Genomic DNA, 20,382 nt, shown 5'->3' on the forward strand with positions numbered 1-20,382 from the left:
ATCATTGTGTTATTTCCTTGCTTGGAGATGAGAAGGCCTGAGAGAGATCCACAGGGTGTTGATTAGACTCGTTTACTTCTGCTGATGAAAGTTACAGAGCCGGCAGTGACAGTCTGGAGGAGTGAAGAGAGCAGAGAAAGAAAAAGAAAACACAGCCAGACTTGTACATTCACAGCTTGTATTTCTATTTATTTCTAACACTGAATCTTCTGTCTGCAGTTTGTGCCTCTTTAAGCAGACATTGATTTACAGTATTAAGATACACTACACAGACTGGGGAAACAAGAGGGCACTTTTTAAAGTCTGAGAATATAGTCTTTGGCATAAAACACCAAATTTAACAGAAAGCTTGTGTTACAAACTTGTGGTGTGGAGTTTGTGTAACAAAATACACCATTTAGTTGCATTATGGGAAGTGTAGGATCCAGTGTTTATGGAGTTTGATCCATATTTAGGACTAAATTCAGGCTATCTGAGCGTTGGCTGCATCGATTTTGACCATTCTGCTTGAATCTGCCTCTTAACTTCTTAGAAGTAAAACACTAAATCATACAAATACAAAATCGTTGGCGTATCCCTCCATTAAAGCTACTGACCTCAACCATGTCCTCCCCTTGGATTTCTCGGACAGTGGTGAACTTGTCGGTCTCAGCAATCAGCTTCCCATCGTCCTCTCTCATGATGCACTGGTCGGGACCAAAAACACTGCATGAGGCAATACTGAGGGAGATCTCTGCATTCACATGTTTTTAGTTTTAAAGATCTGCTCCAGACATGTTTTATGACAAACAAAAGTACTCTGCTTTGAATAATTTGTATCTGATGTGGATGTCTCCATGTTTGTGCACTGAAGGCCTCAAGTTTCCACATCACACTTGTGTAAGTTGCATACTGGACCAGGACTGGCTTCCAGACTAGTTGTGATGTCACAAAATCATCTTGTACGTTCACATGTTAAATTCAGATTTAAGGTGAACTCAGAGAAAGTTTCCTCTTCAGCAGATGAATGTGAAAACTCTGCACATCACAATAAAAAAGCATCTTTTGAATTGTGAACTTTTTCTTTAAAATGCACAAAAACAACTGTAGCAAAACCGACTGAAGAATGCTGAGATTCTCGGATGAATAAACTTTTCAGAGGTAAATTTGTAGTAAATGTGGTATCTTCAGCAAGAGTATGAAACACCTTATTTACCTTAATCTTCTTGCCATCCAAAGTGGTAATTTCTGTCTCTTTTCCGATGCTGAACGAGTGGACTTTTGTGAACACGGGAGTCTTCATTGTGTAGGTGAAGTCTTTGCCCTTCTGCTCTATCACTATCACAGGTTTGACTTCCTTACGCATCTTGACAACCTTTTCAGGTACACCTGAAAGATGCATTAACACATTTGATGTATGAATAACGAGACAAATCACTCCTTTAAATATGAATAAATGAAATATTCTTACCGACTACTTTCAGGAAATCCTCAAGGTTTTCCTCAGAATAAACTTTCCAGGTGCCGTTAAAGTCCATGACTGCTGCTTGTGTTGCTTGCCTGAAAGTGTTTGTTGTTTCTTGTTGTCATTATGCCATCACACACACACTACTGGTTGGCATGTTGGGGACTTCAAACTCCCTGTTATTTGAACTGGAATTTCCTGTGAGAGCCATAAAGTACTGAATTTTCTGTTCATTCTGTTGTGTAACATCTTTACACACTGGGACTAGCTGTTAAAAGATCCCCTTCAAATGTGCTTTCAATGTAAGTGATGGAAGCCAAAATCCACAGTGTGTCCACACAGTCATTAAAAAGTTAATCTGAAGCTTATATGAGGCTTCAGCAGTCTGAGTTAGTCATATCAAGTGGATGTCTGCCACATTTACAGTCTTTTTAGCATCAAATTCCCTCTTTGTGTTTCCTCGGACAGTGTTTCCCTGTTGAGCTGCGGTGGAAGTATAGTAACAAAAAGAGGAACTCTGGCACTAAAAAGACTGTAACATTGAAAGATATCTACTTAATTTGACTCATTTGGACGATGAAGCTTCATATTAGCCTGAGATAAACTTTTAAATACATTTTTGCACAGATGGAGGTCTGTGGATTTTGGAGGAGGAATGATTATGACAAGAAAAAATCTATATCAATGTTAATTTGGGCTCCTGACTGTTGTTTTAAGACAGACTTGAAAAACTGTGAATCCGTCCTTTAAGACAGTCCTACAGATAATGTTTCTGTGTTCATGTATCAACCAGATTCTCTCTAACGTCGTTCAACTTTCTGCACCTTGTTGCAAAATCCAACAAAAATCACAACACATTATTACTGATCGTAGGCAATGATAAACCTTTATTTCAGACACAAATTAAAGCTTTCCTCCATTTGACACACATTTATAACTTTTTTTTTTCTCCCAAAATATAAAAAATATTTCAACTAGCAAACACATGAAAAGCAAGACATTTTTAAGGCAAACATGTGCAGGCAGCAAAAGCTCAGGCAGTCCAGTGTTGTGCAGCTTAGATATGAAAAAAGGTGATTCATCTCTTTATCGTCCCAATAAAACTCTTGACGCATGCTAGAGAACAAATACTTGTACATTTGACTTTCACTTCGAACTTCCAGGATTAAAATCTGACAGAAGTGACAAACTCAGTTTCTGCTGGAATGTTTCTGAAGGTTTTTAGCAGTCAAAACACTTTAGCTTACAAAACAGTCACATTTATGATAAAAGATCACTGTGGAGAACATTTTGAACAGAAACACTTGTTTTTTTTTTCTTCTTTTTTTTCTGCAGTGGGCAGCTGTTAATACTGTACCGTGTTGCAGTCCCTGAGAAAAACATTGATCAGTCATGCAGCGACGTTTGTGACGATAAATACAGTGCTACACTTGTTCACAGACCTCGGTCAGATAATACTGGCAGTTTATTCGTGACCTTTAAGTTATTTTTTACAGTCTTAGATCATCAGACTGGTGTTTTGTTTTGTTTTTTTTTGTTTTCACCAGGACACTTCACAATGTTAAGTAGCCCGACCGATACAAGATTTTTAAAGACAATACCAATATTGTTACTTTAGAGTTTTAAAAATCATATCATTATTATTGGTCGATTTTTTTTTTTTTTTTACATAAACACATAACAGACAGAGACAAAGACCAATATATGCAGAGACGGACAATCTACAGTTAAACAAGACAAGAAGAAGAGTTTACAGCCACGCTAGCAGCTCCATGAGGCTCTACTTTGAGATAATTAGAGCTTAGTAGTTTTGCAGATATTAAAACATGTAGTTTTGACCTGATGATGGTGCTGCTCAAAACCATGAATGCTAACCTCATGGCAGCGCTACAGGAAAAGCCGCGGAATCACCAAAGCCAGCAGGAAACTACGAGGGCACCGTGAATGTCTGCAGAGCTGCAACGATTAGTCGATTAATCGCTTGGTTGATGGATAGAAAATTAATCAGCAACAATTTTGATGATTGATTGATAATTTTAGTCTTTTTTTTTTTTTTTTTTAAAAAAAGGAATATGCCAAACATTTCCTATCTCCAGCTTCTCAAGCATGAAGATTTGTTGCTTTTCTCTGTTTTATATAATTATAAACTGAATATCTTTGAGTTTCTGACTGTCGGTCGGACAAAACAAGACATTTAAAGACTTCATCAACAGGCACTTTTTCGCCATTATCTGACATTTTAATCCAGAAAAGAATCTCAGATTAATCCACGATGAAAATAATCATTAGCTGCAGGACAAAATTTCACAGCAATCCATCGAATAGTTGTTGAGATATTTCTGTCTCGACCACAGCGGTGCACCGACAGACTGACATCCGTAGAGCTACGCTGCTAGCACGGCTAAAAACAAACTTGTCAGCGCTCTCTGGTGGAGACGCTGTTTCTAAATTATTTCAAACATAGTATTTTTGTGCTGTTTCTTGCTACAGCCAATATTTGCTGTCAGCTAATACAGACTCAGACAATTGATCGGTCGGGCTCTGCTTTATAGGATACTGTGCTTTAAGGCGGGCAAACTCCACCCATCTGGTGCTTCAAGCAGGTTAAAACAAGTGCTCTGTCTTACTGGTCATATTCTGCTTACTAGGAAACAAAATGCTGACACGTGGCTCTCTGCAGAATAACATACAATCCTGAAACAGCTAACGGCCAGCGGTGCATGCTTTGGTATTATGTTACATGATAAAAATCCTGAACAAATGAAAAAAAGATATTTTCAAAATGCAGGAAAAATCTTTTTTGCATCATCAAATATTACAAAAACAGAACATGAGAAATAATAATACTGCCAACAATGTAAATTATAAATATCAAGCTTTGCTACGACTCATTGAATGCAACAGATTATAGAAGAATTCACCCTCATGGTGACTTCAAGTACCGTAAATATGTGCTTTATCACGAGAGGAAGGAGCTATCATCTTCCTCTTCCTTCTTTGGACCGGGGTCACTAAGGCAGCGTGATATTTTTAGCTGGTCTTGCTCCTCTTGCTCGCCGCTCTTGTCTCCCTGTTCGCCGCTCTGATTGGGCCTCTGGGGCGACTCGTTCAGCAGGCTGACGGCATCAGGAGGGCTGGGCTCGGCCGCTTGGCCTCTGGGGCTCTCGCTGTCATCGTAAGTATAAACCCGGTGTTCTGTGAGAGAGATACAGTGTAGTGACATTTTAGTGCTTGAACATCCAGACAAAGCTCCAGACAAAGTTCTTCTACAGCGATGGTGAAAAATGTTGATCACTGTGCAACCTAAAATGTCTAAAATATTAACATTTAAGAAGCTGGAACGAGAGAATATTTCCTTAAAAAATTACTCAAAACAATTATTCGACTAGCAAAATAGTGATTAATTTCTGTCGATCGACTAATCGATTAATCAACTAACTGTTGCAGGTTTACTCATGTTTCCCACAAGAAATCTGCCGAGGCTGCTCTCTGTTTTTATGGCCCTAACCTGCGGATCAACCTCACTTTTTAATCTGGTAGTTCAGCCTCGTCAGATCTTAATTTTCTATCTTTTTTATTTATACAGTTTTTAAGAATGATTTTGTTAGCAAATGTTTTGTTTATCGTTTTGGTCTTGGCCAAATATTGTTAAATTGTCACATTTTTAATCTTGTTTTGTGAAGCACTTTATTATTTTATCATAAGTCTGTGTTATATCAAGTCAATTTATTTATAGAGCACATTTAAAAAACAAGATTTAACCAAAGTGCTTTACAGAGACTGAGAATTACAATCAAATAAAAACACAAAGTTATGTGTTATATATGTTTTGTATTCTCTGTGTGTTGCTCGCTCTTGAACAGCAAAATCTTGTGTCTTCATCTCATCATCTAACACAGCTGTAAATTACTGTTATTAGTTATATTTCACAGTTTTAAATGATCATTTACTGCATTATATTCAGCTCAAGTATCTTGTCTTAAACTGGAAATATCTCTATTTAAACAAGACGCATCTTAAGACACTCCAAGTGTTGTTTTACTGTGACTCTAAAGAGTAAAATTAACACTCTTTTCACTCTTTATATGATAAAAATGAATTGTGGAGTTTATCTTTAACTGACCTGGTTCGAAGCAGACTTTCCTAACAGGGGGCGTTTCCTGGCGGTTTGCAGGGACGGTGAGGAAGTGACTCATCTGTGAACGAGATAAAAACGTGTCAAGGAGCACTTGACCTTACAAATCTGAAAACCACAACCAATAATAATACATTTAAAGACATATAAAACATTTTAAATTAGCCTGATATTTAGATTGAACTGGAATTTTGTTTCAGTTATTTTTTTGTAACTGAATCAGTGAACAGTGTGGAGATGTGGTGATTCAGAGGTCATTTCACCCTGAACGAGTCTCAGCATAAAGAACCACGTCTCTAAATAAAGTTTCATATTCAACTTTCTGCTTTCTTTTACAAACAGAACCACAGTCGCTGTTAAAACTCACCCTCCTCTCCATCTCCACCCTCTGCTTCCTGAACCGAACCTCGCTCACGTTGTCCTCAAACGGGTCGATCATCAGGTCGTGTCTGCTGTAAGAGCGAAGCTGAGGACACACAAAAAAACATGAGCATCAGTTTTTATCGGATCATCACATCCACAGACACCAAACAAACACATCTTTATGACTCTCCTACCCTCTGTCTGGTCTTCTGCATGTTAGCTCGCAGAAGCTTCCTGATCTCCTCCTCACGACTTTTCGAGATGCTCGGTATCGCCCTTCGTCTGGGCGGCGCTTTCGGCTGGATGTTCCTGTGTTGACACAGATTGCACGTTATTGCTGTTAAAAACAACTAATCATTCAATAAAACTTCTCTCTGTCAAGATTTTAACTGCCCCAAAAGCACAAAATGAGAATAACATCAATTAATCAATTAAAAAAAGTGACTTATTTGCTTTATTTGACTATTTTTTAGAGGTATAAATGGGTTACATTATTAGTAATTCACAAGAAATAAAGCAAAGATGTAATGTTGTGTAACTGCTCTCTCAGATTTATCTCATTTTTGTAGTTTTTTGAAACAAAGATCATAATATTTTAGAGCCATAATAATCATCTTTTAAAGGGTCTGTTCACCAAAAAAAAAGTGAGGTTTCTCTGAGAATTTTGGAGGTGAATATAATTTTATATGTGGAGCTCAAAGCAGTGAAATCTCTGTATAGAAAAAGTTTTCTGGAAAACTTTTAACTCTTTCATAAACGTTATTGTAGTCCCAATGAAAGCTTTCAACAAGCACACTTGTAGTATCAGGACTTTGTGAAGAACACAATCTGCTCTCATGACTCATGATGACTGACACTTACTGCATGGACACGGACGACACGGACGACACAAGCGACGGCAGCTTGGCAGCGCTCCCACTCTCCACCAGCATCATGGCTTGCTTCATCTCCATCTTGTTGTAGAAGGAGATGAGCTGCGGCTCGGTGGAGCGTTCGCCTGCGATGAGCCACTTCTTCAAGTAGGACTTATTGAAGCGGTTCAACCTGGATACAGCAGAGAAGCAGAGTAATCAGTCGTTGGATCAGAGACGCAACAAAACAATTATTTTCAGTTTCCCAGAGTTCAAGACGACGTCTTCAGAAGGTTTTGTTTTGTCCAACCAACGATATTCAGTTCACAAAGATATAAAACAGAGAAAAAGCAGAAAATCCTCACAATGGAGAAGCTGCAACCAGAGAATAATGGCAGTTTTTGCATAAAAAATGAAAACTAAAACAATCAATCTATTGTTAAAATAATTAATAGTTTATAGTAATTAATATTAGTTCATTTTCTGTCAGTCGACTAATCAATTTAAGGACTGAAGCAACACATTAGATGAGTTTTTGTTTAAAAGTTATTTTCTGTTTTACTAAAGGAGAATCTGCCTTTAATTAAAATGTAGGTCACGAAAAGAAAAGAACTTTAAATTTGTCTGATAACGATAATAAAAACAACAATAATGTAATTTCTACAGGACAGTTCATGTACATACTGCAACACAAACTACATTAAATAAAGGCAAATAATCATGTGTTCACAATAAAACAAAGATAAATACAGTAAAAGTTGACATTTAAATTAAAGAAAAGATCAATAACAGCTAGAATCAGATTAGATACTTTAGATAAATAAGATGAAGGAAGTCGTACTTGTCTTTCCAGTGATGATGTCCGTAATGACCACAGATGTCTTCAATTCCTGTGAGAAGATGATCCAGGAACTGAGGACAAAATTAGTTTCTATAGTTATTTATATTCAGTTATTCATCCCAAAATCATTAATTTGCCTCAGAGGGCTTTAAACATTTGTACAACATATGAGACCATTTATCTTTACACTTTAAGAAAAAACTACACAAAAAATGTCTTTTAAGTTTAAAATCAACACTGTGTTGTAACTCTGCACTTAAATCTCACCTGTGTGTGAATCTCCTCATTAATCGATCCTTTGCTCTCCTTCTTCTTTTTCACGGCCAGAAGCTCCACCAGAGGCCTGATTGTCATTCCCTGAGGACATGAGGAGGAGGAGGAGGAGGAGGAAGAGGAGGAGGAGTAAGAGGAGGAGGAGGAGGAGTGAGGTCAAATGGATGTTGCTTTTCTTTTTTTCTTACAGACACAAAACTCTTGAGAAAATACAGCTGTTTGATAAAACACACTCTGGTCATGTTTAAGAACATCTTAAAGGGGCCATATTATGCTTTCTGTGATTTTCTGTTATTTCTACACTGTTATGATGTTGGATATCTGTGCTAAACAGATTAAAAATGTAGACTTTGAAATGTGCATGATATGTCTGCTTTAATTCACAGTAAACAGCCTTTACTACGACACAGATTTGTGCAGAGATGTCTGCTAGTTGCCAGTAGAGAGAAAATGAGTGCAGCTACAGTAAAGATATGAATCAAAAGCCCTAAATCTGATTTAATAAAAGGCAGACAGGAAAGCCTTCAGCCTTGATTTAAAAGAAGTTGAAGCAGAGCAGAAGTTTTCTGGGAGTTTGTTCCAGATATGTGGAGCATAAAAACTGAACGCTGCTTCTCTGTGTTTAGTTTGGACTCTGTGGACAGAAACCAGACCTGACCCAGACGACCCGAGACGTCTGGTTGATTTATAACGTCGCAGCAGATTAGAAATTTATTTTATCCCGAAACCATTCAGCGCTTCATAAACCAACAGCAGTATTTTAAAATCCGGTCTTTGACAGACAGGAAGTCGGTGTAAAGATCTGAGAACTGGTCTGATGTGCGGTTTGGTCGTAAATAATTCGTCGTCTCGATCGCTCCCACCTGCACGAAGACGGTGAAGAAGATGACCGTGATGATGGCAGTGAGGAACATGTTCTTCATCCTGGTGTCCATCAGCAGGAACCCCAGCGAGAACGCGATGGCTCCTCGCAGGCCACCGTAGGCCACAATGAACTGGTCCTTTTTGGTCAACTTCACAATGCGGAATTTATTGATGATGTACGTGAGGCCGATGACTCCTGAAACACACAGAAAACAATCAATACTTTACTGTCCTTTAACACAATATTACCATCAGCGGGGTATTGCACGTGCTGCTGATTAATAGTTGTCGAAATTTTATGTGAATGTGAATGTTACAACCTCTCAAATCCTCTGAAATACTCACAAAACATCCAGAGAACATTTGAAACATGCAGGAGCTTCAGACTTTGAAAAACATCAAGAAGTATTTACTGTAAATTCCTTGTTGATTCCTGATTATTTTGTCAAATATTAATGTTCTTCAACATACAAAAACACAGGAATCTTCAGGATAATTTAACAATGCTACATGTTTAATGTTATGCTCATCAACAGCTATTGTTTCTGGAAAATCATGTCTCTTTTCCATCAGTTTGGCGCAGCTAAATGTCACTAAATACTACAAAACCTACGAGCTACAGCCTCCTGCAATGGAAGAACCAGAGTTTGAACAAATTCAGAGCATTTTTCAACAAAACAATATTACAAAGTTGCTGAATTCACCCAAAACTAGTTTGGTTTCCATCCAAATTTAGCACAAATATTTGCCCCAGAACCTGAAACTGATTAAACTGTTGAATGTTTTATTTTGTTTCCAGCCGATTAACCCAGAAAACAGAATCTGAACGTGTTTCTTTGTACTGACCGAGGACTCTCGACACCAGGCAGAGGAAGACGGTGCAGATGACGAAGGTCCAGTTCCAGGTGTGAGGACCGGCTACCGTGGAAACGCCCAGGAAGATGAAGATCAGCGTCTCGCTCACGCTGCTCCACATCTTCAGGAAGTATTTGATGGTGGTGTAAGACTTGTGGGATATGTTGGCTTCCACATACGGCCGCATGATCATGCCACATGCTATTAACCTACATGGGATGAGAAAAGAAACAACGTTCATGTATTGGTTGTATAATATTTTTCTAATTGTGTAGACAGATGTATAATGTAATGATGGGGTTTTTTTGTATTTATCTACTTACGACATGATTCCCGACAGATGGAAGACCTCGGCGGAGAGGTACGCCATGTAGCTGTAGAGAAACACGAACAGAGGCTCGATGACACGCGTGTGTGAGGTGAAGCGGGACGTAAAGGCACCCAGGATGCCGTAGATGGTTCCCACCATGATGCCCCCCAATGAAACCACGAAGAAACAGACCACGCCGAGGAAAGCGTCGGCTATGGTCACCGTCCCTTCGTGGGAAAACTCCTCGAACAGGTGATACAAAACCTGCACAGACAGAAACACAGGAAGAGTTTGTCAAAGAGTGTTGAGAGTTTGTTAACATCCTCTGCAACAGTTTAGTATTTTATTCATAGAGAAATGTCAATCAAGATGCAGATTTTCTCATGAACTATTGCAACTACTTGAATAAAATAAATCACCATGGATCCAGATGCAGATTAAAACCTTTTTATTGATTGATTTGGCATAAATATGGAGTGTGTGGAGTGTTTTCTAGTTATTGATGTATGCAGGAGATTAAGGCTGCAACTAACATTCATTTTCATTATCGGTTAATCTGCTGATAATTTTCTTGATTAATCGTTTTGTCTATAAAATGTCACAAAATAGTGAAAAATGAGTCTTATTTGATGTCTTTAAAGGTCTTGTTTTGTCTGATGAGCAGTCTAAAACCCCAAAATAATCAGTTTAGTATAATTTATGACAAAGAAAAGCATTAGAGACTCTTTAAAGACAAGAAGGCCCAACAACGCCTGTTCCCGCTGAGAGGCTTCGATATCAGGAAGGAACGTTTTAACGGCTGTGTGCAAATCACTGATTGAATCTGCTCTCACTTTCAACATCACGTCCTGGTTCAACTCCATCTCTGTCAACAATAAATCAAAGCTCTACCGGATCATTAACCAAGCATATAAAAAATAACCGGCACAATCCAGACTCAATTATCAGCACTCTATAGCCGAGCGGCTGAAATAAAAGCCAACCTCATTACAAAGGATCCCACTCGTCTCCTGCACAAGTCTTTCCAGCTATAAAGTCCCTCTGGCTTATAAACACTTACAGGAACTCCTTCCTTCCCACTGCTATAAGCATTTTAAACAAACGACGAAACAACAATGAACTCTTACATAAGCCACTTTGCCACTTTGCACGCACTAGCACCATGTATTTTATTTGTGCTGTGTATTTTATTTTGTTCTAGGAATAGATGCTGTATATTTTAATGAGTTTTGTACAGTTCGCTGTATGCTGAGCGACGTCTAAGACGATTTTCTGTCATGACAGACGATAAAGTTTTCTGAATCTGAATAAATTATCACATTTGAGAGGCTGAAACCAGCTGATGTTTGGCATTTTTGCTTAAAAAAAAGACTAAAACAAGTATTAAATTAGAGCTCACTTTCTGCATAAAAGCATCGTCCTAATGACAAAATGTGGAGAATTGTTTTCTTTCTCCTGGCTCAGTACCAAACCACAACATTTATTGCCTCCATCTGTGCTTCACAGATCGTTAGGATTGAATTTCATGAAGCCAGAACGATAAATCAGCTGGAGTGGTTTATCAGACAGTCATCAGCTTATCACGGACATACTGGTGTCGGCGTTCATGTCGGCTGATAAGTAACAAGAAAATGACGCTTTGGTGAAAGTTCTGTTTCCTCCTGATCTCTTCCTCTCTGGCACTTCCACTTTCTCACAGGTTCACCAACCCCTGCATTCACAATTCTGACTTCACCAGACCTGACGAATGATATTTCCACCCGTGTTCCTCAAGTAGGGCTGCAACTAATGATTATTTTCATTATTGATTAATGAGTCGATAATATTCTTGATTAAAACGATTTGTCATTCGGTCTTTAAAATGTCAGTCAATGTTTCCCAAAGCGAACTGGATGAACAGTCCATAATAACCCAAAGACAGTTAGTTTACTGTTGTAGAAGATTTGGACATTTTTGGACGTATTCGGACGTTTTTTTCTTAACAAATGAAAGCAGTTGGAGATTAATTTGCTGTTGATTGACTAATTGTTGCGACTCTTTCCTCTGGCCAATCGGTCTCTAGATGCCGTGCTTTAAGTATCGCTGCAATTCTGCCATTCTGTCTTTTTGACCTACTATTACACAATTCCTGTGTCCTAAAGTCTTAAAGTTGTTCTTTATACTACAAGTGTTGCCGGAGTTCTATCTCTTTAGACTTGTTTCTCTTCTCCGTGCACCTTGGAAGTAGGTGAAGTTGTGCCAGAAACCCCTACTCTGCATCTACAAGCTGCCTCCTCCCCATCACCACCATCAACCACCTGCTGGTTCCACTCCACCACCACCAGCAGTGGCGTTGTCTAGACTCCGGAGGGATCCTGTCCTACCTCCTATCTTCATATGAGCCATGGCTTTATAAAGATGAATCACATCGATGGAGTCTAATCACCAAATATCTTTCTGTTGATAGCATCAATAAATAATGTGTTGAACACATCAAACTGATCCTCTTCTTATTGAACCGCAGTACAGAAATGCTAATTTAGAAACAGCGTCACCATTAATAAGTTTTTCCATTAAAAACCACTGACAAGCTCATCTTTCATTTGTAAAATACTCCGTACTCATATCACGATCACTAAACTGTTTGTTTATATTATGATGTGTCAAAAAATAGACCAAACAGGAATGTGAGCAGCTCCTTAAATAGAAACTCTCATCAAGCAGAGATTGAAACGAGGACAGAGCTGGATTTCAAACTGCCGTCTGTGTTTTTAAGGGGTTCATTTTAAAACACTTTAAAACATTTATCTGTGTCTGTGTGTTCAACGTTACACATCGAAGAAGAAATGATCTGAAACGGTATTATTACAGCATGTATAATTCAATCAGCTAAAGACCTTTAGATTTGTGTGATGATGCACTTTTATGTGTGAATTTCTGTTTTGGATACATGTTGTCATACGTACATTTATTCAGTGTGTAAATGGTTTGCAAGCTAAACCGAACATCCTCAGTCTGAACTTAATAAACACTTTAAAAACACCACATTTTACTCTTTAAGTGCCTCTGCAGCTCTGGAGGAGAGAAACACAGACACTGACTAGTTTGCTCCAGATTAACTCAGATTGTTTATAAAAGCACCGAATGGTCAATCACTGATCTGCACACTGACACACTGAATAGAGACGGAAGCCAAAAACTTAAATGGAGAAAATATCACATAAATCAAAGAGTTGCAGCTTCACTTTGGCAGAGAAATTGTACTTTTTTTTTTTTTATCCCACAGCTGCTGTTTCTGTGTGGTTCCATTTTGAGACATGTGTTAATATTTTGGAAAGTCTCAGATTATCTCTATATTAAAGGATAGATAAGATAAGATAGATAAAAAGAGGGAATTTTGAAAGATATCTACTTAATTTAACTAATTTGGACGGCTGAAGCTTCTTATCTTCAAATAAACTTTTAAATAAATGTTTGCACAGAGGGAGGCATCACTCACATTTAAAATGCATTTAAAAAGATCTTCTAGTGGTCAGTATGAAGCAAAAAACATGTTAATGTTCATTTGGTTACCTGACTGTTGTTTTAAGACAGAATTAAAAAAAATGTGACCTCTGACAGCACCGCCAGCCGTCCCCTCACTCACCACAGTCACAGCGTCATTAAGCAGCGACTCCCCGAACACGAGGATGTGCAGCAGCTCGTTGATGTGGATCTCCTCGAACACAGCCAGCACGGCCACGGGGTCCACGGCCGAGATGATGGATCCGAACAGCAGGCAGGACAGCAGGTCTACATCGCCCAGCTGAGCCCCCTCGATCTGACACACGCCGTACATCATCCCGCCGATGAAGAAGGCGTTCCACAGGGTGCCCACCACCGCGAACACCAGGATGGTGCCCATGTTCTCTGTGAAGGGCCTGATGGGCAGGAAGTAGCCGGCATCGAGGATGATGGGAGGCAGCAGGTAGAGGAAGAAGAGCTTGGAGTCGAGGACGGGGGCGTTATCTTCGATGCCTGTCGGAGACGATGCTCTGATCAGGCCGCCCACCAGCAGGCCGACGACGATCAGCAGGCAGCTCTCTGGCACGACGTTTGACACTCTGGGAATGATGTGGAAAGCTGCAGAGGAGTGAAAATGTAGTCAATTAAACAATTAGTAGATTGGTTGAAGATTAAAGTCCCTCTTCAATCAGAAATATGTTTTTCTTCTTGTTCCTACAGTTGGATGTTTGAGCTTCACTGAGCTGAATGATGCATGTACAGAGGGCCCAGTATTTGTATTTGTATTGGTTGAGGCAGCAAAATTATTTGTATTTGTATTCAAATAAAATGTTTTTGTTTTTATTACACTTTTCATTTTAGAAAATTAAAGTGTTACAATAAGTATTCATGAATAAACTATCTTACAAAGGAGGTCCCCACACTGGGTCTCAAACTGGAGTCTCCCAGATCATAGACGACCGCGCTGACTACTGAGCTAAAACTTTACTCATCGCCTCATTGCAGACAGACCTCTGACTATTTATACACCCATAACACAGAGACAGCACAGCATGTAACATGTAGGGAAGAACTTCAAAGGCGATTCTTGCTTTGCACTTTACATTTATTGCCTATTTTTTACAACCTAACTTTGTGGAAAGGAGAAAGGAAACAACAGGTTATGGAGAGTCCCTTGGGAGCACTTTGTGTGTGTCAGTAGCTCTTTATCTCTGGTGAACACCCCCAACTCCGGGAGTGATGTCCACATAAGGAAATGTGCGACATGTAGCAGGTGGATGTGACTCCCCTTGTTGAGACCTACTTGTAAACCTAAAAGTGGAGGAAAGACTGAGATAGCGATGTAACCGACCTGTGCACTGGTATTTGACATGTTTTTTTCCTTCTTGAAAACAAATCATTTTTAAAATATTTGTATGAAACAAATATTAACAAAAAAACACAATTTCTGCTCTGCCGAATGACGTATTTGTATTCGGGCGCACCCCTACTGGCTATGATCATGATTTGTGACATCACAACTAGTTTGGACCCAGTCTTGATCCAGAATTCAACTTAAGTTAAACTTTTGAAATGAACAAAATTTGCATATTCATAGCCATGTTTCTACAGTAGCCCTGAATGGACAAACCAAACACTGGCTCTAGAGAGGGCCTTTCACATTTTTCATGAGTTTCGCAGCCACTGTAGGCTCTCCTAGACGCTTGGAACAGGAAGGTAAGTGGGGGGGGGGGATTCAGTTTGTTGCAATCTGCAACCTCACCGCTAGATGCCGCTAAATCTTACACATCAGTCCTTTAAATTCATCATGTATGAAGTTAAAATAATTCTCTGCTTCCTGCTTTATGTAACTGCAAATTGAAAACTGTTGTTGGGACAAAATAAGTAATTTGAGATGTCATCTTGTGCTCTGTGAACTAATGAACGATGGATTATTTTGTGACATTTTATTAACTAAATGATTAATCACAAAAATAATTATCGGTTGAGCGTAAACATTAGAAGAAGAAGAAGAAGAAGAAGAAAGATTGACAAAAAAGCATCTGGCAACTATTTCTATAATCTTTTAAGTCTTTTTAAAGTCATTTTTCAAGTAAACATGCCAGCATTCAGCGTCTCAAATGTGCAAATTGCCTCTTTTCTTTGTTTTAACATAATCATATTTTGAATATACTTGAGTTTTAGACTGTTAGTTGGACAAAACAAGAGTTTGAATACATCACAATGGGCTCTGGGAAATTGTGAGGGGTATTTTTCACTGTTTTGTGATGTTTTATAGACCATATCTATATAAAAAAACAGGACCGCGCAGTCATAAAAAAGGAGCCTGTAAGACATAAAACAGACATTATTACCCTATAATGAGACTACATTTGGAGGCACATGAGTGTGTGCATTAGAGCAGCAGGTTGAGAAAAGTTAAAATGAGCTGCTCATGACTTGTGTTCACTCTGAGACCATAACCTGCGATAGAGGGTCACAAGTAGACTTTGATGAACTTTCACAGATAAAGTTCAGCCAAGACGACTTTAGTCAAAAAAGACTGTTGCTATTTGCAATAGTTATATTTGGCAGCATGACTCTGTTGTTGAAGCTCTCTGCCCTTCCATGTGCTTACATGGAAAGCCTAAAGCAGGGAGAGCAGCAGTAAAGACCCCTCAGGGACCTTCTTGCCCTTCCATGTGCTTACATGAGCCCCTTTCACACAGCCTGTTCAAGGTGGGAATACTGCGTCTTTATTCTGCCTTGCTGTTCTGTATAAAAGGTACAGACACAGAGTCGGGGGGCAGAGTTGCTCAGCCATTAAGCCGGCTATAGAGGTAGTCACAGAGCTGGATCAATGTCTGTATAAAAGAGACAGCCGGCATGGCGGGACAGGCAGCTGACGCTGTTGTGCTACACATCACACCTCTGAATCCAGACCGCTGGCATGCTATGTAAAAGCACGCAGGGGCGGCATTATCTCGGCTTTGCTTGGTTCAGTGTGAAAAAGCAAAGGCGGCTTAATGAGTCTATGGAAAGGCAGGAGGAGCAGCAGCAAAGACCCCACGTACAGAACAGAGCAGCCAACAGTGATAACAGAAATAACACTGTTTAAGTCAGACATGTGAGGAGGAGCTGAGGTGGAAGCGGGCTGCAGAGGAAGCAGCTTTGAATGAGGCGTCCTGTATGAGATTTGCAAATTGAATTCATAGAAGGAGTGGAGCCATTAGCTGATGTAGCTGCTTTTGTGAGCTGAACTTGACTTTGTGGCCTGCCTGAACTAATATTTTTTAGTCTCTTTCTTCTTCTTCAGTAAACTGAATATCTTTGGGTTGTGGACTGTTGATTGGGGAAAAAAACAAGATATTTTGGGAAACGGTGATCGTTGACACCATTTTCTGACATTTTCTAGACCAAAGGACTAATACATAAATACATAAATAATGAAAATAATTGTTAAATTGCAGCCCTAGTCTCAAACCACTGGACTGATTGATGTTCAACTAAATTAACCATAACAGGACAGAGTCTGGTGCAGCAGATCCAGGCTGAGCTGAACTTTGTGAGCTTTTGTAGTTTCACACTGAGCCTGTTTGTTAATGTCGAACGAGGCCTTGACAGTCAGTATTTCTGTCATGTGACTTCGGTTCCGGCTGCTGTAACAAACGATTTCTGCCGTGTTTTCTGCATTCAGTGGTCTTGTGTGCGGCCGCTCCTCGCCCCCTCCTCCTCACGCCGACTCTGCACACTGTGCCTTTTGTTATCGAGCAGTGCATTAGGACAGGAAGTCGGGATCGGCCCTCGGAGACGACAGCTGGACTAACAGATAACATGCCAGACAGCTTCACTCTGCAGACTCAGCCAATGACAAACCGCAGGAGAAACTCCACACAGCCAATCAGCATCATCACTGCCTGGTGTTTTGACATCCAACATGGTGGTATCAATGTCACAACAACAACAAAATAGTCAAAATGCATCATTATTTGTGATTTAAGTGTCCTGAGAAGGAAGAATCCTCACTGTCATGAAGGCTGTAGATTGTTTTATTATTAGAATATTTTATTTATTTCATAAAATAACGAGCTAAAATATAGTTAAATTAGAGTTGATCTACATAAAATTAATCTGCAACCATACTGATGATAGATTAATCACTTTTTTCTGGTTGCAGCTTCTCAAAAGTGAGAATTTTCTGCTTTTCTCAGATTAGATACTTTGTGTTTTGGACTGTTAGTTGGATAATTTGACAAATGAAGATGCCTCAGGGAACATTTCATGGTTATTTTCCACAATTTTCTGACATTTTAGAGACTAAATGATTAACAGAGTGATTGACAGACTTATAGATAATGAAAATAATCGTTATTTGAAGTTAGATTTTACAGAATTTGGTTGGTGGACAGTCAACGAATTGACATGTGAAGAGTCTGGCTGCGTCAAAGCTAAAAGGTCACAGGTCAAACAAGAGATGACTTAGTGGAAATCTCCAGAGGGATCCATTTGATACCTTTAATCAGTCAGAACAACTGCTTTGAATCCCGCTCTGAAGGCCACACTTGTGCTCTAATCCTCCGACATTCGCTCTGCTCGAGGCAGACAGACGCTCCCACCATCAGGTTCGTCCTGAAATAAGTTTGAGGAGCTGAATCATTACTGGAACAGTCAGTGGAAACACTGTTGGCGCTCTGACTTAGCCAAGAGTATCTCATGTTTCAGCAGGGCTGTAGTTGGACAATACGAGCCTTAAAGTTCACCTCCATTAAAAAATGTGTTTTTCTTGTTACTTCAGTCGGTTCGTCTGTGCGTCACTGTGCAGAATGATTAATGTGCAGTTTGTTTGTTTGTCCTTAAATCTGAGTTTAAGGCGTGCACCTACCAGCACGATTTGTTACATCACAATGAGACCAGTCGTGGTCCAGAATGAAACTTGAACTCTTCAGAGCACAAACACTTGAGAATGGGCTTTTCTGTAAAGTTGGAGACATCTTGCGCCTCCCAGTTAAATGTTGAAGAAGAAGGAGTAGATTTTTAAGGAGGTAACTGAAACATTTTGTGGAAAAATCATCAAAAACTAATCAATCAAAGTGTTTTTATACGTCTTTTTAGGGATTTTAAGACACTCCCACTACTCATCAGTTAATGGACACATTTAGAGCTTATTGATTATTTTCTCTCTTCGTCGATTAATCGTTTAGTTTATGAAATATTAAGAAATTGTGTAAAATGTTACTCAGAATTTCTCAGAGGCCACTTTGATGTCTTCAGTTTGCTCATTTTTTCCAATTAACAGTCTAAATTGTTAAGATATTCAACTAACTGCCACATATGAAAAGAAAAACAGCAAATCTTCTCTTTTGAGAAGCTGGAACCATCAAATATTTGGCATTTTTTCTTGAAAAATTACTGAAATTCTAAATCGATTATCAAAAACGAATTTTCTGACGATCGACTACTCGATTCCGTTGTTGCAGCTCTCGACACATTAAAGAGTTTTGGCATTTTGATGCTAAAAAGCTTTCAGACCAGTTTGTGATCGCGGCAGTTGGTTGTTTCTGTATTCAGTTTAGAGCTGCAACAATTAGTCAATTAATCGATTAGTTGATTTTGATAATCAAATAATCGTGTTAGTCTTTTTTTTTTTTTTAAAGCAAAATGACAAATATTTGCTGGGGTTCAACTTCTCAAATGTGAGTATTTTGAAGGTTTTCTTTGTCTTCTGTCATGGTGAACAGAATCTTTCTGCTTTGGACAAAACAAGACATCTGAAGACACCTTAGTTGGATCTTAATTACTGTTTTTATGTATTTTGCAATTTTTGTCACCTCACTTCCTCATCTTTTCTGTCGTTGTCTGCCTGTAAAGCATTCTGAACTGCACTTGTGTAAAGTGTTGCAATACAAATTAACTTCAAGTGTTTTTTAAAAGTTTTAAAAGTCTAAACTGACCAGAAAAGACCTTAAAATGCCATTTTAAGGGGCCTTGAGCCAGTACCTCCAGTTAATAAGACACTCCCTCACTGGTGCCAGACTGGACAGTGGTGATTAATGTGGCAGCTGGTCATTAGAGTGATGTATCACTCACCAAGTTTCATCAGCAGGGCGAGCAGGATCCACAGAGAGATCTCAAAGGGCTTCCTGACGTGGTCGAAGTTGAAGGACAGGACGGGGAAAGCCTTTTTATGAACAGAGGAGTTAGTTTTATGATGAGAGTCCTCTTGTGTCACTGTATTACTGCACGACTCGTTGGTCCCTGAAGCGACATCACGACTCCCGGAGGCAACAGTGACGAAAACGAGCAATAAAACGCACATTAACCCCGTCAGAAGCGGACCGGAGCTCCGGCCGGGACGGAGCGGGCTGCCGAGGAGCACAGCCATTTTCAGATGGGTTTTCACGGCTGAGCTGCTCCTGCTCGGCTGGCTCTAGATCCGATGAAGATGAAGATGAAGATAGTACGGGAAGTGAGCGCGGTGCGCCGCGGTGGAGTGCGCACTTTTACGCACAGAATCCACAGAAATCTTAAAATTACGCATAGTTTTAAAGAAACAAAAGGTGGTTTATGTTGCGTGGGCTAAAAAAGAAGCTCCTGTTATCAGTGGGTCGGAATTTAAAAATAACATCACGCTTCTCAACTGGCCTGAGATGATCTAAATCATTGATGGGTTGTTGCCTGAGCCAGCTGTTTCTCCCACAAACCGTGAACTTGCGTCTAGCGGCACCATCCACCAGACAGAGAGCTCTATTTCTTCTTCTCTGTACTTTAAAAGGCAGCTCATCTAAAAGCTTAAAGTTAAAGTGACATCTGCTGGAGTGGAGGACCAAAACGTCCACCAGGCAGCATCCGCAGTACAGTTTAAGTTAAATATTTTATTGCTTTTTCCATTTTAGATTATTTACAAATTCACACAACTGAGAGAGAAAACAAAGCAACATCTTGAGCAAAGAATAAGAATATATATAAGAAAGTAAGAAAGAAACA

The 20,382-nt window shown here is 39.4% G+C and overlaps 2 protein-coding genes across 2 annotated transcripts; both read right to left on the minus strand.

Moving 5' to 3' along the window:
• Window positions 1-14: 14 nt before the first annotated feature.
• LOC121912706 (fatty acid-binding protein 10-A, liver basic-like) lies at window positions 15-1,695 on the minus strand. Its single transcript, XM_042435052.1, has 4 exons — window positions 1,451-1,695; window positions 1,196-1,368; window positions 597-686; window positions 15-113 (listed from the first exon to the last, which is right to left on the minus strand). The coding sequence occupies exons 1-4, from the start codon at window positions 1,515-1,517 to the stop codon at window positions 63-65; spliced, it is 381 nt and encodes a 126-aa protein (XP_042290986.1). The 5' UTR covers window positions 1,518-1,695; the 3' UTR covers window positions 15-62.
• A 625-nt stretch (window positions 1,696-2,320) lies between these two features.
• Window positions 2,321-20,345, minus strand: LOC121912682 (Na(+)/H(+) exchanger beta-like). Its single transcript, XM_042434995.1, has 12 exons — window positions 19,486-20,345; window positions 13,562-14,037; window positions 9,950-10,200; window positions 9,618-9,835; window positions 8,771-8,967; window positions 7,902-7,991; window positions 7,635-7,705; window positions 6,804-6,986; window positions 6,137-6,251; window positions 5,947-6,045; window positions 5,568-5,640; window positions 2,321-4,639 (listed from the first exon to the last, which is right to left on the minus strand). The coding sequence occupies exons 1-12, from the start codon at window positions 19,778-19,780 to the stop codon at window positions 4,404-4,406; spliced, it is 2,304 nt and encodes a 767-aa protein (XP_042290929.1). The 5' UTR covers window positions 19,781-20,345; the 3' UTR covers window positions 2,321-4,403.
• Window positions 20,346-20,382: the final 37 nt, after the last annotated feature.

This window comes from Thunnus maccoyii, chromosome 15 (assembly GCF_910596095.1).
Source record: "Thunnus maccoyii chromosome 15, fThuMac1.1, whole genome shotgun sequence".
Lineage (NCBI taxonomy): Eukaryota > Metazoa > Chordata > Actinopteri > Scombriformes > Scombridae > Thunnus > Thunnus maccoyii.

Coding starts and splice junctions, on each gene's coding strand:
- LOC121912682 (XM_042434995.1), bottom strand. CDS start 19,780: ATGGCTGTGCTCCTCGGCAGCCCGCTCCGTCCCGGCCGGAGCTCCGGT. Junction 9,836..9,949: donor CATCTGTCGGGAATCATGTC/GTAAGTAGATAA, acceptor CATCCCATGTAG/GTTAATAGCATGTGGCATGA. Junction 8,968..9,617: donor CCTGGTGTCGAGAGTCCTCG/GTCAGTACAAAG, acceptor TGTGTGTTTCAG/GAGTCATCGGCCTCACGTAC.
- LOC121912706 (XM_042435052.1), bottom strand. CDS start 1,517: ATGGACTTTAACGGCACCTGGAAAGTTTATTCTGAGGAAAACCTTGAG. Junction 687..1,195: donor TGGATGGCAAGAAGATTAAG/GTAAATAAGGTG, acceptor GGTCCCGACCAG/TGCATCATGAGAGAGGACGA. Junction 114..596: donor AAGGGGAGGACATGGTTGAG/GTCAGTAGCTTT, acceptor TCACTCCTCCAG/ACTGTCACTGCCGGCTCTGT.